Source organism: Chiloscyllium punctatum, chromosome 21 (genome assembly GCF_047496795.1).
Source record: "Chiloscyllium punctatum isolate Juve2018m chromosome 21, sChiPun1.3, whole genome shotgun sequence".
NCBI classification, from domain to species: Eukaryota; Metazoa; Chordata; class Chondrichthyes; order Orectolobiformes; family Hemiscylliidae; genus Chiloscyllium; species Chiloscyllium punctatum.
The window spans coordinates 489159-516293 of record NC_092759.1 but is presented as its reverse complement, the minus strand read 5'-3'; the positions used below and the strand labels follow the sequence as shown (position 1 = coordinate 516293).

Here is a 27135-nt window from a genome sequence, read left to right as displayed (position 1 = left end):
AATAATATTGATGCATTTAAGAAGAAAGACCATAATTATAGGGAGAAGGGAATAGTGGTTACAATGGTAGATTTAGGGTTTGAGAAAAGATGGAAGGATGCCTGAGTGGGAGAATACACTGGATTTGTTGGGTCATGCTTCTATGCTATATGTTCTTTTGCTTTATTCTTAATGGGATGTAGGTGTCACTGGCATAGTCAACAGATCCCTAATTGCCTTTCAACTAAGTGGCTTGATATGCTGTTGCAGAGGACAATTAACATTGCTATGGATCTGGAGTCACACATAAGTTAGTGTGGTTAAAGTTGGTAAAGTGAATCAGGTGGGTTTTTACACCAATCAGTAACAGTTTCATGATCATCATGGACTAACGTGATATTCTAGCTTTTATAATTCATGTTTGAATTTGACCTGCCATCATAGTGTGATCAGGAACTGACGCATTTAGAGAATTAACCTGGGAGTCTGGACTATACTCATCCAGTGCCCTTTTTTTATTCATTTGTGGGAGCATTGCTGGCTGGACAACATTTATTGCCATCCCATTGTGATTGACCCACAATACCCTTTGGGAGAGAATTATAGGAATTTGACCCCGTGACAATGAAGGAATGGCGATATATTTCCAGGTCAGAACACAGAGTGCCCTGGAGAAGAATGTGCAGGTGTGTTCTCATGTACCTTCTATCCTTGTTCTTCTCGATGACAGTGGTCATGGGTTTGGATGTACTGTCTGAGGAATTTTGGTGAATTTTGGCAGTGCACCTTGTAAGTAGTACACACTGCTGCTACTGACCATCGATGGTGGACGAAGTGTATGTTTGTAGATGTAGTGCAAGTCAAGAAGGCTGCTTTGTCCTGGATGGGTCGGAGTGTTGTTGGAGCTTCACCCATCCAAAGAAGTGGAGGGTATTCCATCCCATTCATGACTTTACTTTGTAGATGATGGACAGACTTTGGGAGTCAGGTGGTGAAAAACTTGCCACAGTACTCCTAGCCTCTAACCTGCTCTTGTAGCCACTGTGTTTATGGGGCAAGTCTCGTTGAGTTTGTGGTCAATGATAACCCAAGGATGTTGAGTATTCAGTGATGGTAACCAATGACTGGACGTTATTTTGTCTCTTATTAGAGATGATCATTCCCTGGCATTGTGTAGCTTGAATGTTACTTGCCCCTTGTCACTGCAAGCCATGATATTGTCCAGGTCTTGCTTCAATATCTGAGGAATTGTGAATGGTGCTGAACATTGTGCAATCATCAGTGAACATCCCCACTTCTGACCTTATGTTGGACAGAAGTAAAGATTGATGAAGCAGCTGAAGATGGTTGGGCCTAGAACACTACCTTGAGGAATTCCTGCAAAGATGTCCTGGAGCTGAGATAACTGACTTCCAACAACCACAACCATCTTACTAGGTGTCAGGTTGAACTCCAACTGCTGGAGTGTTTGTCCTCTGATACTCATTGATTGCGGTTTTGCTAGGAGTCCTTGATGCCACAGTCAGTTAAATAAGGACTTTATGTCAGGGGCTGGTCTTCATGTCAGAGGTTGTCATTCCCACCTCATCTCTGGAACTCAGCTCCTTTGTACATGTTCAAACCAAGGCTGTAATGAGGTTAGAAGCTAAGTGGCTCTGGTAGAACCCAAACTGGACATCACTGAGCAGGTTATCGCTGAGCAGGTGCTGCTTGATAGCACTGTTGATGACACCTTCCATCACCTAACTGATAATCAAGAATTAACTGATGGGTTGCTAATTAGTCGGGTTAGATTTATCCTGCTTTTTGCATACAGGACATAGCTAGGCAATTTTCCATATTGTTGTGTAGATGCCAGTGTTGTAACTGTACTAGAACTTTTTGTCCATGGAAGTGGCAAATTCTGGAGCACAGGTCTTCAATATTATTGCTGGAATGTTGTCAGGACCTGTAGCCTTTGCCTCCAAACGTTTCTTGATTTCATGTGGAATACTTTGAATTGGCTGAAGACTGGTATCCTGGGGATCGTTGAAGGAGACCAAGATTGACACCCACTTGGCACTTCTGGCTGAAGACTGCTGCAAATGCTTCAGCCTTATCTTTTACGCTGGGCTCTTCTATCATTGAGGATAGGGATATTTGTGGAACCTCCTTCTCCAGCGAGTTGTTTAATTAACCATCATTCATGACTGGTTGAAGCAGGACGACAGAGCTTAAATCTGATCCTTTGGTTGTGAGATCGCTTAGCTCTTTCTATCACGAGCTGCTTTTGCTGTCTGGCAGGCAAGTAGTCCTGTTTGGTAACTTCATCAAGTTGACACCTTATTTTTAAGTATTCCTGGTGCTGCTCCTGGTATGCCCTCCCAGACTCTCCATTAAACCAAGGTTGATTCCTTGTCTTGATGATAATGGTTGAATGGGACATATGCCTGACCATGAGGGTGGAGTACAATTCTGTTGTTGCTTATAGCTCACATCACCTCATGGATGCCTAAGCTTGTGCTGCTAGATCTGTTTGAAGTCTGTCCCATTTAGCATAGTGACAGTGCCACATGACACGATGGAGGGTATTCTCAATGTGAAGGTGAGAATTTGTCCTGGATAGATGCATCTGCAGCCAGCACATTGGTAAGGATGAGATCAAGTATGTTCTTCTGTTTTGCTGGTTCCCTCACTATCTGTTGTAGACCCAGTGTAGCAGCTATGTCCTTCAGAAGCTGACCAGCGATCAGTAGAGCTGCTGCCAAGCCACTCATGGTAATTGGCATTGAAATCCCCCACCCAGAGCACATTTTATGCTCTTGCCACCCTCAGTGCTTCCTCCGAGTGTTGCTCAATATGAAAGAGTATTGATTCATCTGCGAAAGGATGATATGTATGTGGTAATCAGCAAGTTTCTTTGCCCTGAAGTCATGAAACTTCATGGGGTGCAAAGTCAGTGTTGAGGACGACCAACTGTATACCACTGTGCTGCCACCTCTGCTAGGTCTGTCCTGCCAATAGGACAGGATTTTACAGGAGTGGTGACGATGGTGTCTGGGACATTGTCTGTAAGGTATAATTTCGTGACTATGACTATGTCTGGCTGTTGCTTGACTAGTCCGTGGGACAGCACTCCCAATTTTGGCACTAGCTCCCAGATGTTAGTAAAGAGGGCTTTGCAGTGTGGACGGGGTTGATTCTGCCATTGTCTTTTCAGTGGCTAGGTCAATGCCAGATGGTCAGTCCAATTTCATTCCTTAGTTGAGACTTTGCAGTAGTTGATATAACCAAGTGGCTTGCTGGACCATTTCAAAGGGCAGTTGAGAGTCAACCTCATTACTATGGGTCTGGAGTCACGTGTAGGCCTGACCAGGTTAGGATGACTGATTTCCTTTCCTGAAGGACATTAGTGAGCCAGATCGGTTTTTTTCAACAAACGACAATGGTTTCACGGTCATCAGTAAATTCTTAATTACAGATATATTTTAAATGAATTCAAATTTGACCATCTGCCATGGAGGGACCCTGGGTCCCCAGGACATTAGCTGAGGTGTCTGGATTAATGGGTTAGCAATGATATCTCTAGGCCATCCCCTCCCTGTTTATCTATTACCAGCATCGTTGCCCCTACATCCTACCTACATTACAATGGCAGCAGCAGAGTAGAGGTGTCCAAGACATGATCTTTTCCATTCTGTCTGCTTTTCCTTTTTCCTTATTCTTTACTTGTTTTTTTTTCCTCTTTTTAAAGTTTTTTTTACACACCTTCTGGAGGGAGCTTGGTCCTGGAGGCAGCAGCATAGCATTGCAGCGGCTGGAGCCCTGTGTGAGCCCAGATGCTGATCAGTGGTAGTGTGGCAGTCAGCAGCAAAGCAGATGGCAAGCCCGAGTGGAACCAGCGTGCATGAAAGCGTGCCCAAAGTGGGTGAAAGAATGCCCTGCACAGGTGAAAGTGTGCCCAGCATCTCAGATGCTACCTGACCTGCTATGCTTTTCCAGCATCACACTTTTCGACTCTCACTCTCCAGCACGTGCAGTTCTCACCTCCTCCTTTTCGGTGAAAGAGGGGTCAACGTGGGGGAGAGCGAGCCCTTGTGGGGAAAGCCCAGCATGGAGTGCCTGCAGGCCCGTGGCCTAGGAACAGACAAGTAATGTTAAACTTTTAACTTTATCTCTTTATTTTTGTACTTTAAACTACAAAAAACTGTGTTAATGAACCTCCTAACTTATTTCTTTATTCTTTTCTATTTCTGCACCCAAATACCTTTGTACCCAAGATGGCGCCCAGAATGGCGACATTGCACATGTGACAATAAAACCTAATTCTAAATCTACTTAATGCCAGGGATGGCGGGTCAGTTCATGATCAAGAACCAAGTGGCATCCTCCTGCTACATTTATTTCCAGATTTTGCAGGGGTTTTTTTTAACCTAATGAACTTTCTGTGCTTTAATCATTTAGTTTGCATTGGGTATACCAGGGTGCCAAAAACTACGGTCAATGGCTCTCGGTAAGTGGCAGTATGTGCTGAAAATGTGTTGCTGGAAAAGCGCAGCAGGGTCAGGCAGCATCAAAGGAGAAGGAGAATCGACGTTTCGGGCATAAGCCCTTCTCCTTCTCCTTTGATGCTGCCTGACCCTGCTGCGCTTTTCCAGCAACACATTTTCAGCACATACTGCCACTTACCGAGAGCCATTGACCGTAGTTTTTGGCACCCCTAGCATACCCAATGCAAACTTAAATGATTAAAGCACAGAAAGATCCCAAGCATCTGCAGTCCTCACTTTCTCCAAGTGGCAGTATGTGCCAATTGGCACCCCTCCACAGATGGTATCACAGCTTACTAGCAGGGAGTGGTTATTTTGTTAATATTTTAAATTTGTTATTATTGTATTATTTAATACTGTTCATGAGTTTGTGTCCCTTTATGTATAAATAAAGTTGGTGGTGGGGGAGAAATGGACGTTTTAGGCCTCCCACCGCAGGGGGCGCAGTCCTATCCTCGGCTGGAACCCCAAAACAAAGGCTTCGTAACCCGTTTATTAAATCTTCAACAGCATCACCAAAGGAAATCATAGCAGCAGGAAAGAGGCCTTACCTCCTCCTCCTCCTCACGGGACCCGCAAAGCAAATACAGGCCTTCGGATTCCATCTTGTAGCCCCCCACCCCCACCCCGCACAAAGATGGCGCTGAGGGGCGCCCAACGGTCGGAGGGGGAAAATGGCCGGCCTCCAGCGCCGCCCGTCTGCCCCTAACAAAGATGGAGCCCCGCACCCAGCGGAAACGGAGCGGTGACCGGCGCCCGTCTGCCCCTAACAAAGATGGAGCCCCGCACCCAGCGGAAACGGAGCGGTGACCGGCGCCCGTCTGCCCCTAACAAAGATGGAGCCCCGCACCCAGCGGAAACGGAGCGGTGATCGGCGCAAGCCTGCCCCTAACAAAGATGACGGGGGGGGGGGGGGGAACGTCTGTCATTGGTGGAACCGGTTTACCTCTGACCCTTGACCTGGGGGTTGCTTGGCGTCGGCAAGAGAAGCGGAGCCTTTAATCGCCTGGATGAAGAAGATGGTGAGTGAGCGAGGGATGGTAGACGCTCAGGTTGTGGTTCTGTTACCCCCGCCTCGGTGTTTTCTCTTTAAAAGATTTGATAGCCGCGCACTTTGCGCCAGTTGGCGGTGTGACCGGGCTTCCTGATGTGCCACAAAAGGGAGGTTGGGAGAGTTTTGCATTGAGATAGCGCCGTTCATGTCCCTGCATCCTCACTGTGAGCAAGTGATGAAGTTGTTTGATGAGGGCAGGGCAGGGCTGGAGACCTCACATGCATGGACTTCAGTAAGGCGTTTGATAAGGCTCCCCCATGGTAGGCCGGTGGAGAAAGTGAAGTTGCATGGGGTCCAGGGTGTAGTAACTAGATGGATAGAAAACTGGCTTGGCAAAGGAGACAGAGTAGTAGTGGAAGGGAGTTTCTTGAAATATAGAACTGTGACCAGTGGTGCTCCACAGGGACCCGTGCTGGGACCACTTGTTCATAATCTGGAGGCAGACTAGCAAATTTAGATTAGATTAGATTAGTGTGGAAACAGGCCCTTCGGCTCAGCAAGTCCACACCGACCCGCCGAAGCGCAGCCCACCCAGACTCTCTCCCCTACATTTACCCCTTCACCTAACACTATCGGACAATTTAGTATGGCCAATTCACCTGACCTGCACACCCTTTGGACTGTGGGAGGAAACCGGAGGAAACCCCACGCAGACGCTGGGAGAATGTGCAGACTCCACACAGTCAGTTGCCTGAGGTGGGAATTGAACCCCGGGTCTCTGACGCTGTGAGGCAGCAGTGCTAACCACTGTGCTGCCCATCTGTGCCACCATGCCACCCAGCTGACACGAAGATTGATTAGGTAAAAACAAGGACTGCAGATGCAGGAAACCAGAGTCTAGATCAGAGTGGTGCTGGAAAAGCACAGCAGGTCCGGCAACATCCGAGGAGCAGGAAAATCGATGTTTCGGGCAAAGGCCTTTCATCAAAAATAGAGTTCTTGCCCAAAACATTGATTTTCCTGCTCCTCGGATGCTGCCTGACCTGCTGTGCTTTTCCAGGACCACTCTAATCTATACTAAGATTGATTTGATTAGATTAGATTCTCTACAGTGTGGAAACAGGCCCTTTGGCCCAATAAGTCCATACTTGTTGAGTAACCCACCCAGACCCATTTCCCTCTGACTAACACACCTAACACTTTGGGCAATTTAGCATAGCCAATTCACCTGACCTGCACATCTTTGGTGGAGTAGCAGATAGTGAAGGGGACTGTCAGAGAATGCAGCAGAATATAGATAGATAGATTGGAGAGTTGGGCGGAGAAATGGCAGATGGAGTTCAAACAAGGCAAATGTGAGGTGATGCATTTTGGAAGATCCAATTCTAGAACGAACTATATGTTAAATGGAAATAGCATTAGAAAGACGGAGGTTTAGGGGGGACCTGATTGAGGTCCAGAAAATCATGAGAGGTATAGATAGGGTGGATAGCAAGAAGCTTTCTCCCAGAGTGGGGGACTCAAATTACTAGGGGTCATGAGTTCAAGGTGAGAGGGGAAAGGTTTAAGGGAAATATGCATGGAAAGTTCTTTATGCAGAGGGTGGTGGTTAGGGAATGCGTTGCCAACGGAGGTGGACATCATAGTTCATTTAAGATGTATCAGGACAGAAACATGAATGGGCAGGGAGCAGAGGGATAAAGATCCTTGGAAAATAGGCGATAGGTTTAGGCAGAGGATCTGGATCGGTGCAGGCTTGGAGGGCAGAAGGGCTATTCATGTGCTGTAATGTTCTTTTATTCTGTTCTGGAGTACTGCGTGTAGTCTGGTCACCCTGCTGTAGGAAGGGTATTATTAAAACCGGAGGGGGTTCAGAAAAGATTTACCAGGGTGCTGCCTGGAGTTTGAGATATAAAAATACACTGGAAAGGTTGGGACCTTTTTTTCACTCGTGCGTCGGAGGTTGCTGGGGTGACCTAATTGATGTTTACAAAAATCATGAAAGTTACAGATAAGGGCAAGGGACTTTTCCTGAGAGTGGGGGAGTTCAAAACAAGGGATTTATTTTTAAGGTGCAAGGTGAAAGATTTGAAAAGGAAACAAGGGACAACGTTTTTTACTGTGTGTGGAGTGAACTGTCAAAGGAGGTGAGGGATGCAGGTACAGTGAAAACACTTAATAGACACGGTTTGTGTAAAGATTTGTAGCTTGGGTGCCAGTTGAGGGTATGTTCGCCCGAGCTGGGATGTTGATTTGCAGATGTTTCATCCCTTGTCTAGGTGACCTTTTCAGTGCTCTGGAGTCTCCTGTGAAGCGCTGCTGTACTGTGTCTTCTGGAATTTATTTGGTTCCGTTTCTGCTGCTTTCGATTGGGTGGAAAGGGAGTGGCGGTGGAGGAGGCCCAGGACCTGCATGTCCTCGGCAGAATGGGAGGGGGAAAGCCTGTGCCCACAACTCTTTTCCCCCCCACCTCTGTCCAAGGCCGCAAAGGAGCCTCACATCCATAAAAGTTTCACCTGCCATGTCATTTAATGTATCCGTTGCTCCCGATGCAGTCTCCTCTACATTGGGAATTCAGGATGCCTACTCGCAGAGAGCTTCAGAGAACATCTCTGGGATACCCATACTAACCAACCTCACTGCCCCGTTGTCGAACACTTCAACTCCCCCTCCTATACTGCCAAGGACATGCAGGTCCTGGGCCTCCTCCATCGCCACTCCCTTTCCACCCAATGTCTGGATGAAGAATGCCCCTCATCTTCTGCCTAGGAACCCTCCCCCCACCTTATCCCAGTTCCAACCTTCCAGCTCAGCACCGTCCTCATGACCTGTCTCATCTGTCCATCTTCCTTCCCACCTATCTGCACCATACCCCCGTCCCTCCCCAACCTATCACCTTTACCCCACCTCCATCCAACTATTGCGGCACAGTGGCTCAGTGGTTAGCACTGCTGCCTCATTGCGCCAGGGACCCGGGTTCAATTCCCATCCTGGGCAACTGTCTGTGTGGAGTTTGCACATTCTCCCCATGTCTGTGTGGGTTTCCTCCGGGTGTTCCGGTTTCTTCCCACAGTCCAAAGATGTGCAGGTCAGGTGAACTGGCTGTGCTAAATTGCCCGTAGTGTTCGGTACATTCATCAGGGGTAAATGTCGGGGAATACGTCTGGGTAGGTTGCTCTTTGGAGGGTCGGTGTGGACTTGTCGGACCGAAGGGCCTGCTTCCATACCGTAGGAAATCTAATCTAAAATATGCTATGTAAATATGGGTTGTTGTTAGGGAAGCCAATCTCGAGTGCATTACCTCCTTTAGCCAGGAGAGAGATTGGATTCTGAGCCACCGTTTTGAGTTTCACCTCTTCAGATGCTTTGCTTGATTTGACACTAAATTCTGTGAATTTCCGCGCAGGTCAGCAGAAGGAAGACGTTGCAGAGCAGGGTTTCTCTGAGCTCATCGGAACAGGAGGCACAGCTGGATAAAGAGCCAAAAACTCAGCCAAAGTTACAGCAGGTAAATGTGAGGCCCACTCCGGTTATACCCTCTGCTACGCTGCGTGGCGTTGTGCAGCTTTGCGCTGGTTCCTGATGGTTCAGCTGTATGGTGAGTCTGGAAATGGCTTGTTGGTTTTTAGACTGAATCATGGCCCTTTAAACTGCACACTCAGTCTGCCTGTTGCAGACAGGCTGAGAGTGACCTGGTGTTTGGTCAGTGAGCAATCCAAGAATGAGATTTACAAAAGTGGTTCACTGAGGGATCAGAGATAGGTGGATGGACCAGAGAAGCTGTTAATATTTCCTTTACAGCAGAGGAGACTAAGAACAGATTTGTTATAGATCTTTAAAATCTTCAAGGGTTTTGACAGAGTAAGTAAAGAGAAACTGTTACGTGAAGGATTAATGACAAGAAATTGTAGGTCACTTGATCACAGAATTATTACTTTGCAGAAGGAGACCATTGTACTAGCACGGGTGGACTCTTCTCTACCACAAACTCGAGGTATGTTTTGCTGAGCATCTCGGCCGGGCCTGCAGGGGCCAACCTGACCTCCCGATCACTGCCCATTTCAACTCCCCGTCACCTTCCCTCTCCAACATGGCCATCCTCAGCCTCCTCCATTGCCACAGCGAATCAGACCTTAATTTCAAGGAACAACACCTCGTCTTCCACCTGGTCAGCCTGAGCCTAGAACACTCAACATTGAGTTCTCCAACTTCAAATCACCTCCCTTCCCGTTCCCCGGCTCCCGTTCCACCCCACCATGCCCCCTCCCTTCCATTCCTCTGACCGACCCTTCCTTGCAGCTACCAACCAGATCCCCCCTCCCAACCTTTACCTGTAGCTCCCCTACATGCAACCCTCTTTCTGAAGACGGATTACACCCAAAACATTGACTCCTCCACCTCCTGATGCTGCCTGGCTTGCTGTGTTCTTCCGGCCTCCTGCCTGTCTAACGTGAGTGAACTGGCTCTCAATGAGCATCATGATTTGGCCTTTCCCATTACCTTGAACATTGTTACCTAGTTTTAAGACTCTTATTATTTTTTGCAGATCCACCATAGAAAGCATTCTATCTGAATGCAACTGCTCTGCCCAGGACAATCACAAAAGCCAACCTTCCATCTATTGACTCCGTCTATACTTCCTGTTGCCTCAGATAGGCAGCCAATGTCATCAAAGACCCCTCCCACCCTGGTTATAATTCCTTCCAACCTCTTCATTGAGCAGAAGATACAAAAGCTCAAACGCTCATATCAACAGATTCAAGAACAGCTACTTTCCCCCTGTTATTAGACTTCTGAATGGACCTCTCAAATTTTAAATTTAATGTTGATCTCACTCTTTGTACACCTTCTCTATAGCCATAACATTGTATTCTTTGCTCTGTTACCCTAATACACTTTGTACTGTCTGATCTGCCAGTACTGCATGCAAAACAAAACATTTCACTGTACCGAGATACATGAGACAATAATCAAAAACATTTAGAAATAAGGCACTCTGGAAAATCTCAATGGAATCAGGCTCCTCCACACTTGCAGGCAGCTCATTCCAGCTCGTGCTGTATTTGAGATTGACATCTTTTGCGAATCACTTTAAATCTGTGCCCTGTGCCCTTGATCCATTTGCGAGCGGGAACAGTTTCTCTTGATCAACAATGTCCAGACCTCTCATGGTTTTGAAAGCTTCAGTCGGATTTCCTCTCGGCCTTCTCTCCAAGGAAAGGAGCCCCAACTGAGGTTTCTCAGCTCTGGCACCATTCCTGTAAACCTCTTCTGCACCGCCCCAGGTGATTCGAGAAAGAAGCAGAATGAAAACTTCTTTACTAATCAATTGGATAGGATTTGCAATGCACTGTCTGATAGGGCAATGGATGCAGTTTCTGTAGTAACTTTCTAAAGGGAATTTGATAAATACTCGAAAGAGGAAGGATATTGGAGAAAGTTAGGTTAGGATTCCAAAAGAGCTAACCCAGACTCCTTGGGCTGAATAGCCTCCTTTTGAGCTGTTCTGTTCAATTGTGTTTTTTTTATCATGCTGTGTATTATTCTCCTGTTTTACAACAAGCTCCATCTCACTTTCATAGATTCATAGAGTCCCTACAGTGTGGCACCAGACAATTCAGCCCATTGAGTCCACACTGACCCTCTGAAGAGCATCACACCCAGACCCAATACCTACCCTGTCCCTGAAACCCTGCATGTCCCACGGCCAATCCATCTAACCTGCACCTCTTTGGTCTGTGGGAGGAAACTGGAGCAACCAGAGGAAACCCACGCCGACCCGGGAAGAGTGTATAAACGCCACACGGACAGTCACCTAAGACCAGGATCGATCCCAGGTCCCTGGGCACTGAGGCAGCAGTGCTTACCACTGAGCCACTGTGCCTGCCTTTCGATGAATGGTTTCAGTCCTCCTCCTCCTCCTTCTCCTCAACTCGGGAGAATAAAAAAATGGTCTATTTAATCTTTCCTCTGACTTCAAGCCCTCCAGCCCAGGAATTAGTTAGGTGAACTTTTGGTGCACTCCCTCAATGGCAAGTATGTTCTTCCTTGGGTATAGAGACTGACATACAATACCCTAGGTACAGTGTCACCAAGGCCTCTGTCTAATTGCAGTTAGACATCTCACCCTCTTGTATCTAAGGCACATATAGACCAGATCAGGTAAGGATAGCAGATTTCCTTCCCTGATGATCACCATCACTGGTTAGCACTGCTGCCTCACAGCGCCAGAGACCCGGGTTCATTTCCCGCCTCAGGCGACTCTCTGTGTGGAGTTTGCACATTCTCCCCGTGTCTGCGTGGGTTTCCTCCGGGTGCTCCGGTTTCCTCCCACACTCCAAAGATGTGCAGGTCAGGTGAATTGGCCATGCTAAATTGCCCGTAGTGTTAGGTAAGGGGTAGATGTAGGGGTATGGGTGGGTTGCGCTTCGGCGGGGCGGTGTGGACTTGTTGGGCCGAAGGGCCTATTTCCACACTGTAAGTAATCTAATCTAATCTAATCTAATCACCGAGGCTAGCTTGTTTATTCCGCATTTATTCAATGGACTGAGTTTAGAGCCTCACAGTGTCTTTTTTATTCATTCATGGGATGAGGGTGTCACTGGTTGAGCCATCATTTCTTGCCCATCCCTTATTGCCCGTCCCAGGGCAGCACAGTGGCTCAATGGTTAGCACTGTTGCCTCACTGCGCCAGGGATGTGGGTGCGATTCACGCCTCGGGCACTATCTGTGTGGAGTTTGCACATTCTTCCCGTGTCTGCATGGGTTTCCTCTGGGTACTTCTGTTTGCTTCCACATTCCAAGGATGTGCAGATCAGGTGAATTGGCCTTGGTGTTAAGTGCATTAGTCAGGGATAAATATAAGGGAGGGGAATGGGTCTGGATGGGTTACTCTTCGGAGGGTTGGTGTGAACGTTTTGAGCCAAATGGCCTGTTTCCACACTGTAGGTAATTAATCTAATTGCCCAGAGGGCAGTGGAGAGTCAATCATATTGCTTTGGACCTGGAGTCCCATGTAGGCCAGACCAGGTAAGGATGGCAGTTTCCTTCCCTCAAAGACTTTAGTGACACAGATGGGATTTTTCTGAAAATTGACAATGGATTCATGGTCATCATTGGATTCCTAATTCCTGATTTTTTTTTATTCAAGTGATTCAAACTCCCTAGAATATTCCCTGGGTCTTTGGATTAGTGTTAGTACCGCTAGGCCATCACTTCCCCAAAAACCAGCAGCGCCCTACAGTGTCAGTGGTGAGTTTGAAATATTTGTCTTGCAGCGACAGCTCTTGTACTGTTGAAAGTGAAGCCATGTACAGACCAGACCTTAGCTGTCTCACGGGTGTCATGTTTAGTGTTGTTGCCTCTGGCTGCGGCAGGAGTAAATTTAACCGACGTTGTCACTCCTAAATTATCTTTCTGCTGATCCCATCCAACAGGTGTGCTTGAACACAGCGGCATTGAGTCACACTAAATCCAGGCTTACCGAGATAAATCCGGTGATGCCTACCGTGGGCAATCAGCTGCCCTGCAATGCTTGGGCTTGTCAGCGAATAATCATTGTCCCCATGGGCAAGGCAGTGGTCTGGTGTGAAGAGGGTGTTACCAGTGTCGGGGACTGGAAAGAATTGACAAATTGATACTTTCGGGAAAACAGAGAATGCATGGCTTGAAAGAAATGTGTTGTGCACTTTGTACTTACCAAAAGCCTGTTTTGTTTTCAGCCTCGTATCGACTCCTTGCGAAGATTTCCACTCAGGCAGAGTACGTCCAAGAAAGTGAAAGAGGTCAGTCATCCATCAAACTCTTGATTCCTTTCAGAAACAAACCATTCAGCCCATCTGGTCCATGTTTATGCTGCAAATTATTTGCTTCTCAGAGTACTTCCTCTTGCTCCGTCATAACTTCCTGTTCCTTTCTGCCCTCCAACCTCCTGTTAATTACATCTGTATTGTTCACCTCCACTCAGTCCCTGTGTCCCTCAGTCATTTCCACATTCTCGCCACCCTCTGAGTGAAGATGTTTCATCTGAGTTGCCCTTCTTGATTTATCATAGAACTATACATCGCTGAAAAGGCCCTTTAGCCATCAAGCCAATGCCAACTAAAGAATGACTCTAAGTCTACACTAGTCCCACGATTCAGCACCTGGCCCATACCTTAGCATGTTTAAATTAGATTAGATTACTTACAGTGTGGAAACAGGCCCTTCGGCCCAATAAGCCCTCCGAAGAGCAACCCATCCAGACCCATTCCCCTACATTTACCCCTTCACCTAACACTACGGGCAATTTAGCATGGCCAATTCACCTAACCTGCACATCTTTGGACTGTGGGAGGAAACCGGAGCAACCGGAGGAAACCCACTTAGATACTGGGAGAACATGCAAACTCCACACAGACAGTTGCCCAAGGTGGGAATTGAACCCGGGTCTCTGACACTGTGAGGCAGCAGTGCTAACTGCTGTGCTACCGTGTTATGGCATTTTAAGTGCTCGTCCAAGTACTTTCAAAAGGTTGAGAGATTTCCCGCCCTCGAATACCCTCCAGACAGTGCATTCCCGACCCCCACCAGCCACTGGGTTAAAAATATTTTTCTGAAATCCTCTTTAAACCACCTACATTTCCGCTTAAAATTATAGTCCTTGTTATTGACCCTTCAACCGAAGGGAACGGTTGTCAGTGCCCCTGGTAATCTTATACCTCTATCAGATCCCCTCTCAACCTTTTCTGCTGTAGGGAAACAATTTGAGCTTATCCATCCTCTCCTCATTGGAGAGGCAACATCCTGGGTGAATCTCCTTTGCAACATCTTCAATGTGATCATATCCTTCCAATGGTGTGGGGGCCAGGACTGCAGACAGCACTCCAGCCGTGGCCTATACAGCTGCAACATGACCTTCCTCCTCTTCTCATCTGTCCCACGGCTGTGATAAAAAGACAAGTGTCCCCTATGCCTTCTTAACCGCCCATATGTAGCCACAGGCTTGGTGGGCCGAAGGGCCTGTGCTGTACTGGTCTTTGTTCTTAAGGCATGATTCTAAGTGGTATCACTCGGTCAAGCTATTGCTTGACTAGTCTGTGAGGCAGCTCTTTCAGTTTCAGCACTAAGCCCCAGATATTATTAAGGAGGAACTTGTAAGGTTGATAGGGCTGTGTTCGTTGTTGTCGTTGCCAGTGCCTTAGTGGATGCCAGGTAGTCTGTCAATTTCATTCCTTTTATTTTTATTTTTAGCAGTTGATTTCAGAGATCAGTTAAGAGTTAAGGTCTCGAGTCGTGTGTATGCCAGCTGGGGTAAGGACAGTAGTTTTCTTTCCAAAATGCCATTCAATGGCTTTTTACAATAATCGCCCATCACTTTATTGTTAGACTTGTATTTCCAGATTTTAACCCAGTTCAGTACCCACCATCTGCTGTGATGGGATTTGAACCTGGATCTCTGGATTGTTAATCCGTGGATAATACTACGAGGCCTCCCCTTAATTGTTAGAGGTTGTGGGTTTGGAGGTTCTGTCAAGGAAGCCTCGTTGATACCGGTGGGTGGGGGAAGGAGAGAGAATGAAATATTGTCATCCTGTTTGTTGATTGACAGATGTCTAATCTCATTGAATAGTTTCTTCAGTGTCTTCAGACTCCCAGCCAACCAGCAAGGCGCAGTAGTCAAATTCCAATGTCGTCGTCAGCTTCGAAAATGCAAGAGGTACGATAGAGTTGAGGAAATATGTTACGTTACTGTGATACAGCTGGAGCTCAGTCGGGTGGCTGCTTCAGTGGCTACACTGGTGTTGGGAAGAGATGCAGAGGTCCTGGGTTTCTCGCGCTGTGTTCTGAATTTGTTGGAATGTTGGGGGCTCACTACTGAGTGTTTCCCCCTACTTACCGGGCCTCGCAAGACATGAGTCAGCCACACGGGATTCTGAATTGTCTGAATCTCTCTGGTTACCCCTTCTGGAACATGCTCACGTGGAGTGAGGCGGTGATGCATTCTGTGGTTCTGCCGTCTGTTGCTGCCAGGGGAGCCTAGCAGCCAAGTGCTGTCCAGTGGTCGGTGATCATGGAGCTATTCCAGCCCAGATTTCGGGGAGAGGTTCCGGAGTGCTAACGAAAGATGGACAAGCCTCCAATAATGTAACGGGACTGGACAGGTTAAACACAGAAGGCATGTTCCCAACGAGTGGGGAGTCCAGAACCCAGGGGGTCACAGTCTAAGGATACAGGGTAGGCCATGTAGGACTGAGATGAGGAGACATGTCTTCACCCAGAGAGGGAGGAGCGTGTGGAATTCTCTGCCACAGAAAGCGATTAAGGCCAAAATATTGAATGTTTTCAAAAGACCTTACATATAGTTCTTGGGGCTAAAGGGATTAAAGAGTTTGGGAGGAAGCAGGTGCAGGGTAATGTGTTGGATGATCAGTCGCGATCACATTGAATGGCGGAGCGGGCTCGAAGGGCCAAATGGCCTACTCCTGCTCCTATTTCCTATGTTTCTGTTTGTAAGCACTTGTAATGGTGCCTGAACTAGAAATCCAGAGGAGCAGGCTCATAATCTGGTGATATGGGTGCAGGCAGCTGGTGGAGTTTAAGATCAGTTTCTCTAACAAAAAAATCTGGATTTGAAAATTGTTCTCTAATGGTGACCTTGAAACTGTAAGCACTCCAGGGATGGTCAACAAATTCTGGCCTGGCCACCGATGCCCTCTTCCCTTGAAAACGAAAACATGCAGTGAAGGTCAATGCATTGAGTATAGGAGTTGGGAGGTCATGTGGATGTACGGGACATTGGTGAGGCCACCTTTGGAATACTGCATTCATTTCTGGTCTCCCTGCTATAGGAAAGAGGTTGTGAAACTTGAAAAGGTTCAGAAGAGATCTACCAGGATGTTGCTGGGGTTGGAGGGTATGAGCTATAGGGAAAGGCTGTACAGACTGGGGCAGTTTTCCCTGGAGAGTGGGAGGTTGAGTGTGACCTTATGGAAGTTGATAAAATCATGAGGGACATGGATAGGGTAAATAGACAAGGTCTTTTCCCCAGGGTAGGGGAGTGCAAAACTAGAGGGCACAGGTTTAAGTTGACAAAGGAAAGATTTAAAAGGGACTGGAGGAGCAACTTTTAACGCAGAGGGTGGCGCGTATATGGAATGAGCTGCCAGAGGAGGCTGGTACAACAATAACATTTAAAAGGCATCTGGATGGGTACGTGAATAGGAAGGGGTTAAAGGGATATGCGAAAGTGAGGACTGCAGATGGTGGAGATTAGACTTGAGAGTGTGGTGCTGGAAAAGCACAACAGGTCAGGCAGCATCTGAGGAGCAGGAGAATCAACATTTCAGGCAAAAGCCCTTCATCAGGAATGAGAGAGATATGCATCAAACGCTGGCAAATGGGACTAGATTAGATTAGGATACCTGGTGTTATGGTCACTTAAAGATGGAAAGTGCTTTTCTGAATTTAAAATGCAGCCACAGTTACTAGCTAAAGGTCACGCTGTTCCAAATATAACAATTGGCTGTTAAATGGATACTTGAGCTTTGGTTGTTTTGACAGAAATTCAAATCTAACCAGTTAGTTTAAATTATGCTCAGGATGCCAGAAGCCAATGGAGTTTGAATTTATTGTTTAGACACCTGGAAACCAATCAAATTATAACAGTTTAATGTGTCATGGGGGAGGGGAGGGGGGTGGTATATAAACCCAGTATCTAGAAAATTAGTGGGAGAGCAACTGTCATCGATCAGTGGTAAACAACCAGGAGGCCGGAAGAACACAGTAAGCCAGGCAGCATCAGGAGGTGGAGAAGTCAACAGTTTGGGTGTAACCATTCGTTATGTAATGTTTTGTCGGGGGTGGCGCGGTGGCTCAGTGGTTAGCACTGCTGCCACGCGGCGCCAGGACCCAGGTTCGATTCCAGCCTCGGGCGACTGTCTGTGTGGAGTTTGCACGTTCTTGCCGTGTCTGTGTGGGTTTCCCCCCGGGTGCTCCGGCTTCCTGCTACAGTCACAAAGATATGCAGGTTTGGGTGGATTGGATGCACCTAACTCAATGGGCAATTTAGCACAGCCAATCCACCTGACCTGCACATCTTTGTGATTGTGGGAGGAAATACGATCATCCGGAGGAAACCCAGGCAGACACGGGGAGAATGTGCCAACTCCACACAGACAGTCACCCGAGGTTGGAATCGAACCCGGGTCCCTGGTACCGTGAGGTAGCAGTGCTAACCACTGAGCCACTGTGCTGCCCCGATTTTTACAGAGTTGGGGTTAGATAATAAGTAGTTATGAAAAAGGGGGCTTGGATTTGTGTGATAGTTGTTGTTTAGTGTTCACTATTAGAGTTAAGAAAATAAATTGTTATTTTTCTTAAAAAGTGGAATTTAGGAGTTCTCTGTCACTCACATTTGTACAGATTTCGAGGCGAGGTGAGCTTTTCTGGTTGTTCGGTTTAATTTACAGAGAGGTTTGACCTCTGCATTGTAACACAGGTCGGCATGGATGAGTTGTTCCAAAGGGTCTATTTCCATGCCGTACAACCCTGTGACTCTATCAGGGCAGATGAGAGTTGTGCATGTTTATCTTGTCTTTGTGACCCAGGAGTTCTGTCGTTAAACCTGTTGAAGACAGAGATCGTCAGGTTTTAGATATAAAATGGGAGAACTGTGGATGCTGTAAATCCGAAACGAAAACAGAAATCAATGGAAATTCTCAGCAGGCCTGGCAGCACCATTGGAGAGAAATCAGAGTCAATGTTTCGGGTCGAGTGACCCTCCCTCAGAACGTGTGACAGATTTTAGATTCCAATGAGATCATGGGACATGGGGTTGGCATTGAAAAGGAAAATAGCATGGAAGTATTTGAGTAGCTGTGATCTGAAATGGCAGAGCAGGCTCAGGGGGCTGAAAAGCCTAGACTGAGTACAGAGGAACCTCGATTGTCCGAATATCATTTGCCCGAATTTCGGATTATCCGAAGACAGATCTCAAGGTCCCGATAGAAACATTACATCAAAGGGGTGCTTCAATACTGATCACATCTTTCGTTTGCAATGATTAAAAATAAACCCAGCTCACTGAAATGCTGCTGAGGGTGGGGGCGGGTTGGGAGGGATGATGGGGGGGGTTTGGGGGTGAAGATGGGGTGGGGGCAGACGGGGAGGCAGGGTCTCTCACGTAGTGTGCAGCTGCCTAATCTCCTGAATGAGGAGTGGATTTAGCAAGTGCTCGCTGTGTCAATCCCATTGAACTGATTTGGGTGGGTGGGTGGGGGGGTGCGCTGCGAGAGGCTTCAGCAATGCTACAGGTCCCTTGCACATACGTGTGTCTCTGCTCGGAAACAAACCCTGAGACAGAGGGGGAGAGAGAGAGCAAGGCAGGCAGAGCGAGGAGCAAAGAAACTTCAGAAAACCCCAAGCCCCAGTGGAGAGGCTTTAAATCAATTAACCCAAATAATCAATTATCCGAACAAAATAGTGCCCGCCCATCTCATCCGGATAATCAAGGTTCCTCTGTATTACGTTTCCATCCTTCAGGTTTGGGCGGAAGGTTTATTAAAGCCAGATTGGGGAAGAGCAGGTGACCTTCAGTTACTCAGCAGGTGGCAGGAGAGGGAGATGGAACGTGGTGGAAAGCCTGTAAGCTGCAAACGTTTTTGTAAAAACCACCCACCTTTTCGTGTTTCTCTTTCGCAACAGCAATCAGACCTTGGAAACATGCCCATCGGGCTACACGCGCACCCCCCCCCCAGAGAAAAAAGTTATCCATGAGGATTTGCGGGAGCCTTGCACTTAGGGCCTCTCTGTGGCTGCCTCTTGTACTCACTGCGTCAAAATCTCACGGGGTGACCCCCACTGGGGTGGTCGCCACGCCCATTCTGGGAAACCCGAGGGTTAAAAACAACTTGCATCAGCTGCATAACTGTAAGGTTAAGATTTTGGTTCAGTTTGTGTTTTACGCGGGCAGAAGACGAAGCACTTTTTTTACTTGTTGACTTTCTAGGTCTCATCAGAGAAATGTCCGAGGGGTTCACCAGAAGTCAAAATTACACAGGTCACTGACTGGAAGGATTTCATTTGCAAAAGGCTCTTCCAGGGAGGTAAGGGGCTCTGCTGTGTTCAGGAAGGGCTTGACTGGGCGCAACGTTTGGAAGTTTACAAAATCATGAGGGACATGGATAGGGTAAACAGTCAAGGTCTTTTCTCCAGAGTACGGGAATCCAAAACTAGAGGACATAGGCAATAAGGTGAGAGGGGGAAAAGATTTGAAAGGGACCTGAGGGGTAATTTTTTTTCACACCAAGTGGTAGGTGTATGGAGCGAGCTGCCAGAGGAAATGGTGGAGGCTGGTGCAATTACAACATTTAAAAGACATCTGGATGGGTATATGAATAGGAAGGATTTAGAGGGGTATGGGTCAAATGCTGGCAAGTGGGACTAGATTGATTTAGGATATCTGATTAGCATGAATGAGTTGGACTGAAGGGTCTGTTTCCGTGCTGTACATCTCTCTGACCGTAAAAATGCGAATTTTTCTATAGCATCCCTGGGCTGTGGATGTTTCGCATACCTAATATATAGATTTAATAGTGTAACCCTTTTCCAGCGGTTAATTAACTTGATTAGATTGTTTTAGGGCAGAGATATTTGAAAAGGTCAACAAAAATGATAGGGTCGATAAAGAGGAGCCAATTCCTTAGTTTGGTGGAGCCCAGAACAGACGAAGGGGATTAGAAAATCTAGAAAGCACCTCAAATCTCAAACCTCAAAGAAAACTGTCAGATCTGGGAATCAATTGACCATTTCTTGATTAACATCGTTTTCTTTATAGAATCCCTACAGTGTGGAAGCAGGCCATTCGGCTCATTGAATCCATACTGACCCTCCGAGCACTATCCCATTCAGAACCACCAGCCTACCCTATAACAGTCAGCTCACACTTCCCTTGGTTAATCCATCTAGCCTGCGCCCAACTGCCTAATTGACTGAGCTTCCAGTTACCTGTCAGTTAACACACCACAGTGTTCCCAGGCCGGGCTTTCTGTACCGATTTTAATCATTTGTATGAATGACTTGGATGTGAATACAGGAGGTATGGTTGTAAGTTACACCATGGGCAACTTAACATGGCCAATCCACCTAACCCGCACATTTATGGACTATTGGTGGAGACTGGAGCGCCCGGGAGGAAACCCATGCAGACAGGGCGGGGTCTGTGCAAACTCCACGTAGTCGGTCATCCAAGGCCAGAATCAAACCTGGGTCCCTGGCACTGTGAGGCAATAGTGTTACTCACTGAGCCACTGCAAGTCAGGTGGGGTTCCAGGACAAAGGCGGGTAACTTGAGAAAAGGTAGGCATGATCTGATTGAGTGACAGGATAGGCTCGAAGGGTGTGTGGCCTATTCCTGTTGTTCTTATTTTCCCCCACCTTACTCGAGTTCTGTCTCTCCGAAGATGGGAATGAGGATGAAAACCCAGAACCAAAGGAACATGAAGAACTCTCCGAGGTTCAGCCTGATAAAACCCTGAGTACCCAATCTGGGGCGGTGAAGGTAATGTGTGTAAAGCATCTTCATCATTGCTGAATGAATAGGACTGCAAAATTATCATTAACTATTTGGAATGATTTGAGTGCTCGGCTTCTAAGGGCAAATATATGATCAGAAGAAAATTATAGGAGGCCATTCAGCCCCCTCAGTCCAAGAGATGAAATAAGCTTGGTGTTGTATTCCTTGGAATGGAGAAGGCTAAAGGGGCGCCTGATTGAGATGTACAGAATTGAGGGGCATAGATAGGACAGATAGGAATAAACCTTTCTCATTACTAGAAGGGTGGGACCACAGATTTAACCTCAGGGACATTCCATATCCTAACGATCCCCCAGCTTAAAATATGCCTCCCTCATGTCACCGTTCCTTCTTTTGCCATTCATCTCAAATCTATGCCTCTGGTTCCTAATCCTTCCACCGTCAGGAGCAACACGTCAATCAAATCTGCTCTTCGCCTTCTCTTCTCGAAGTAAGGTAGTCCAAAGTTCTCTTCTCTATCTACATCACAGAAGTTCTTCATCCTGGGAAACACTCTTTTTGCCAGCCTCACATATGCTTTCACATCCTTTTGTAAAGACTTGGACACTGAGAATACTCCCGTTCAGATCAACTCAGTGCTCAGTCCCCAGCCAAATTGACTGTTTTCTTAGCCTGGTCTGTCATGACAGTGATGAATGCACATAATTCCCAGGTTCCTATGCGTTGACACATCCTTGAATGTATATACTATTTAACGTGCACTGTGGGGTGTTCAATCAGTCTACCATCCATATTTGCTAGGTGTTTATTTTGCTTGTTAGAATGGGTATTGTGCACATAGGCTGTATTACTGTTATAGAGTCATACAGCATGGAAACTGACCCTTCGGTCCAACGAGTCTCTGCCGACCACAATCCCAAATTAAAGTAGTCCCACCTGCCTTCTCCTAGCCCACATCCCTCCAAACCTTTCCTATTCGTGGACTTATCCAAATGTCTGTTAAACATTGTAACTGTAGCCACGTCCACCACTTCCTCAGGAAGCTCATGCCACGCACGAACCACCCTCTGTGTAAGCAATTTGCCCCTCGTCTTTTTAAATCTCTCTCCTCTCACCTTTAAAAATGTGCCCTCTCGTCTTAAAATCCCTGTTCTAGGGAAAAAGACAACTACAATTAACCCTACTTATACCCCTCATTATGTAAAGTCGCCTTTCAACCTGCTAAGTTCCAGTGAAAAAAAGAGTTCACTATCCAGCCTTTCTTTATAACTCAAACCTTCCACACCTTCCTGAAGCCCCTCCAGCTTAATAATACCCTTCCTAGAACTGGGACAGGGTACTTACGCCACACTGTCCAGTGTAACCTCAACATGCCAACTCAGAGGTCTGAGCACTGCAGGCAAGCGTGCTAAACATCTCCTTAACCACCCTGTCTATATGTGATGCAAACTTCAAAGAATTATGTTCTACCGTAAAGTTTATTGTTTAATCAAAACAGTGGATTTTTAAGGCCCTTTATTTTAGACTCTGGATCCCACACTTTGTCTGATCACTGGCCTCTAGCCAGATCTTAACTTAAACTCTTTGGATGAAGTTACCATTTCAGAGAGCAGTTAAGAATCAACCACCTTGCTCTGGCCTTTTGACTTTCCACAACGGGATGAACAGCAGGATTCCACTAAAAAACGCCTATTGGAAAACAAAATGGCAGTTTGCTTTTTTTTTTCTTTCTGTGAATCGAAGGAAGCACGGATTGTTTTTTTTTTTAAATTGTATTTTTTAAGGTCTCCGAGAAGACAAGTCTGAGGGAGTCCCAACCTGAGACAGGATCAGTGAAAACGCCTCAGAGGAGAGACAGTAGTGGTCGGTGGCTGCCGAAGGTTACCTCTGCCAAAGCTTTGTCCACGAAAGGTAGGGGCTCTGCTGGAGCTGTGATGGGGTGCATAGAGTCTCATAGCTTTGAAAGTCTGGCCAACGAGTGACATGAAGTTGGATTGTATAACCCGGTTCCTCAGCCTATCTGAAATACCCAGACCGGCCACCAGAGGGCAGGCAGGATCGGAGAAGAACTCAGTGCTGGCAGAGAGGCCATTCAGTCCATCATGCTGGGATAGCTCTTTGGAAGAGACCGCAATCAAATCTTGTTGAATTCCAGAACAGCCCCAAAGAGCCAAATGGCCTAGTCCTGATTCCAAGCTGTCCAAATAATTCCACTTCTTCTTTTTTCCCCTGCCAATGCCATCCCGTCAATCATTTATTCAATTCCCTTTCGCAAAGGGGAAGACTCTCAGTGGTTCAGTCGAGAGCAATCTTTAGAATGTTTTTTTTAATGTTTGTGGGATGTGGGTACTGTTAGTTGGATGGCATTTGTTGTCCATCAGTAATTGTTCTGGTGAAGATGGGAGTGAGCTTCTTTCTTGTAGTCTGTGAGATGTAGCGACACCTACAGTGGAAGGGAGTTCCAGAATTTTTGAACCAGTAATGTAACTTTGCATCTTAAAACCCAGTCTTGGGAAGTGTGACAAATGCATGTGATGTATGAACTGAAGCACATTCGTGCAAATCCCCTTTCCTACCCTTAGGGTGGCATGCTGACTCAGTGGTTAGCACTGCTGCCTCACAGCACCAGGGACCCGAGTTCGATTCTGGCCTCAGGCAACTGTCGGTGTGGAGTTTGCAAAATTTTCCCAGTGTCTGTACGGGTTTCCTCCAGGTGCTCCGGTTTCCTCCCACAGTCCAAAGATGTGCAGGTTAAGTGCTTTGGCAACGCTAAATTGCCCCATAGTGTCCAGGGATGTGCAGACTTGGTGGATTAGGTGTGGGAATTGCAGGGTTACAAGGATGGGGGTAGGAAGGTGGGTCTGGGTGCAATGCTCTTTGGAGAGTCAGTGTGGACTTGATGGGCCAAATGACCAGCTTCCACACTGTAGAGATTCTGTGATGATTCTATGATACTCCATAAGCTGTGGATTAACTAGAGAGCTTTCAAAAGAGAATTGGATAAATGCTTGAGGGAGGGAAAAGCTTGCAGAGCTACAGGGAGAAGACTGGAGACTGGTGCCAACTGAACTTTTCTTTGATAGAAGCTGGTAAAGACTGGCTGGACCAAGTGGTGACTTACTCTTATGGATGGCTGAGTGGTTAGTGCTGCTGCCTCACGAAGCCAGGGACCTGGGCTCGATTCCATCCTCAGGCAGTTTGCATATTCTCACGTGTGTCTGTATGGGTTTCCTCCAGGTGCTCCGGTTTCCTCCCACAGTCCAAACATACGCAGGTTAGGGTAGATTGGCCGAGCTAAATTGTCCCACAGTGTCCAGGGATGTGCAGGGTAAGTGGCTTGGCCATTGGAAAATGTAGGGTTACAGGGATGGGGTGGGTGTGGGTGGGATGGTCTTCGGAGGGGTGGTGTGGACCCGATGGGCCAAATGGTCTGCTTCCACGCTGTAGGGATTCTGTGATTCTGGTGATTTTTTTTATCAATGTTTTTGTATTGCTTGAAGTAATAGTCTGGTTTTACTATTCTGTTGCAATTTACTGTTATGCACGGGCTTGGTTGAAGAGAGTCCAATTCTTATGTTTCCCGATTTCTGTTTAATATTTTGAAGGTGAAAGGGATAGAAATCCCAAAGGCAGTGATGTGAAGTGCAAAGTGAATGGAAAGAGCTCATTAGTAAAGCAAACTGAAGAGCCAGTTACAGAATTAGAAAGGATGAAGGTAATTCTTCCAAAGTGGTTTTTTTTCCCCCTTGTTTGCGATGTGCCTTTTTTTTTGGTTGCATGATTAGAACTGAACTAGAAATCCTGTCTCATCCTGAGCCATGTGTACACACAGTACTTCGAACAGGGCAGGTTTGGAGGAGTTTGCTGTTCTGAAGTATTAATGAAATAGAGAGAGACTGCAGAATGTTTTCAGGAATCTGGCTGTCCTTGTACCTGAATCATGAAACAAAAGGTGAGTGATGGGAAGGCCAATGGAATGTTAGCCTTTGTTAAAAAGGGATTGCAGTTTAAAACCTGGTTACTACTGTCTGGTGCATTGGCAAGATTGCAGCTCGAGCAGTGGTGTGCAGTTTTGGTCTCTTGCTGCAGGCGGGATACACTTACAGGTGGAGACAGTTTTCACAAAAGGTTCCTTCAGCTGATTTTTGAGATGTGTGGGTTTGTTTTCTGAGGGAAGGTGGGCCTACATTCATTGGGAGAATGACAGGTGATCTTATTGGAAAACTTCAGCTTCTGAGGGGACTTGGTCGGGCAGAGGAGGAGGGAATTTATGCGTGGAGCCAGAGGAAATGGGTGAGGTATATAATGAATACCCCAGACAGTTGATGCATTTGGGAGATCAAATGGAGTCCTAGAGATGTACAGCACAGAAACAGACGCGTCGGTCCAACTCACCCATGCCAACCAAATTATTGTAACCTAATCTAGTCCCGTTTGCCAGAACTTGGCCCATATCCCTCTGAACCCTTCCTATTCATATAGCCACCCAGATGCCTCTTAAATGCTGTAATTGTACCAGCCTCCATCACTTCCTGTAGCAGCTCATTCCATACAAACATCATCCTCTGCCTGGAAAAGTTGCCCCTTAGGTCCCTTTTATATCTTTCCCCTCTTACCCTATACCTATGCCCAGGGAAAAGATCTTACCTATTTATCCTATCCATGCTTCTCATGATCTTATAAACATCTATAAGGTCACCCCTCAGCCTCTGATGCTCCAGGGAAAACAGCCCCAGCCTATTTAGCCTCTCCTGATAGTTCAAATTCTCCAACCCTGGCAACATTCTTGTAAATCTTGTTTTGAACCTTTTCAAGTTTCACAACATCCTTCCAATGGGAAGGAGACCAGAATTGCACTCAAAACTCCAAAAGTGGCCTAACCAATGTCCTATACAGCCGTAACATGACCTCCCAACTCCTGGACTCCATGCTCTGACCAATAAAGGAAAGCATACCAAACATCATCTTCACTATCCTATCTACCTGCGACTCTATGTTGAGGAGCTATGAACCTGCACTCCAAGGTCTCTTTGTTCAGCAACACTCCCGAGGACCTTAGTATTAAGTGTATAATTCCTGCCCTGATTTGCCTTTCCAAAATGCAGTACCTCGCATTTATCTGAATTAAATTCCATCTGCCACTCCTCAGCCCATTGGTCTGTCTGATCAAGATCCCATTGTAATCTGAAGTAACCTTCTTCGTTGTCCACGACACCTCCAGTTTTGGTGCCATCTGCAAACTTAATAACTATGCCTCTTATGCTCGCATCCAAATCATTTATATAAATGTAAAAGGAAAGGATACAGTTAATGGCAGGACCCTGAGTAGTATTAATATACAGAGGGATCTTGGAGTGCAAGTCCTTAGCTACCTAAAAGAGGCAACACAAGTGCGTGAGGTGGTAAAGAAGGTGTAAAGCTTGCTTGCCTTCATTGGTCGGAGTACAAAAGTTGGCAAGTCACGTTACAGCTGCATAAGACTTTGGTCAGGCCACAAATGGAGTATTGTGTGCAGTTCTGGTTGCCACACTATGGGAAAAATGTGGAGGCCATGAAAAGGATACAGAAGAGGTTTGCCAGGATGTTGCCTAGATTGGAGTGTATTAGCTTACAGGGAAAGGTTGGACAAACTTGGATTGTTTTCGCTAGAGTGTCAGAGACTTGAGGGGGTGACCTGATAGTATATAAAATTACGATAGGCATGGATAGGGTGGATTAATCAGGGTGTTTTTTCGAAGGTGGAAATACAAACCACCAGGGGGGCATAAGTTTGAGGAGGAGGAAGTGAGGACTGCAGATGCTGGAGATCAGAGTCGAGAGTGTGGTGCTGGAAAAGCACAGCAGGTCAGGCAGCATCCGAGGAGCAGGAGAATCGACGTTTCGGGCATAAGCCCTTAATCAGGAATGAGGCTTGTGGGCTGAGAGATAAATGGGAGGAGGGGTGGGGCTGAGGAGAAGGTAGCTGAGAATGCAATAGGTAGATGAAGGTGGGGAGAAGGTGATAGGTCGGAGAGAAGGGTGGAGGGATAGATGGGAAAGACAATGGATGGGTCAAGAGGGCGGTGCCAAGTTGGGGGCTTGGGACTGCGATATGGTGGGGGGGGGGGGGGGGAAATGAA

General features: G+C 46.8%; 1 protein-coding gene across 9 annotated transcripts in view; it reads left to right on the top strand.

The window, feature by feature from the left end:
* Window positions 1-5379: 5379 nt before the first annotated feature.
* The window catches only part of LOC140492498 (uncharacterized), an 86221-nt gene continuing 64465 nt past the window's right edge, over window positions 5380-27135 (top strand). For 5 of the 9 annotated variants that reach the window (XM_072591392.1, XM_072591395.1, XM_072591396.1 and 2 more), the window contains exons 1-8: window positions 5539-5560; window positions 8909-9010; window positions 13224-13286; window positions 15113-15199; window positions 19490-19586; window positions 20943-21040; window positions 22801-22927; window positions 24622-24731. In XM_072591392.1, the coding sequence (XP_072447493.1) occupies window positions 5546-5560; window positions 8909-9010; window positions 13224-13286; window positions 15113-15199; window positions 19490-19586; window positions 20943-21040; window positions 22801-22927; window positions 24622-24731 (699 nt within the window). In that variant the 5' untranslated portion in view covers window positions 5539-5545. The other 4 variants (XM_072591391.1, XM_072591394.1, XM_072591397.1 and 1 more) reach the window with 4 other exon arrangements.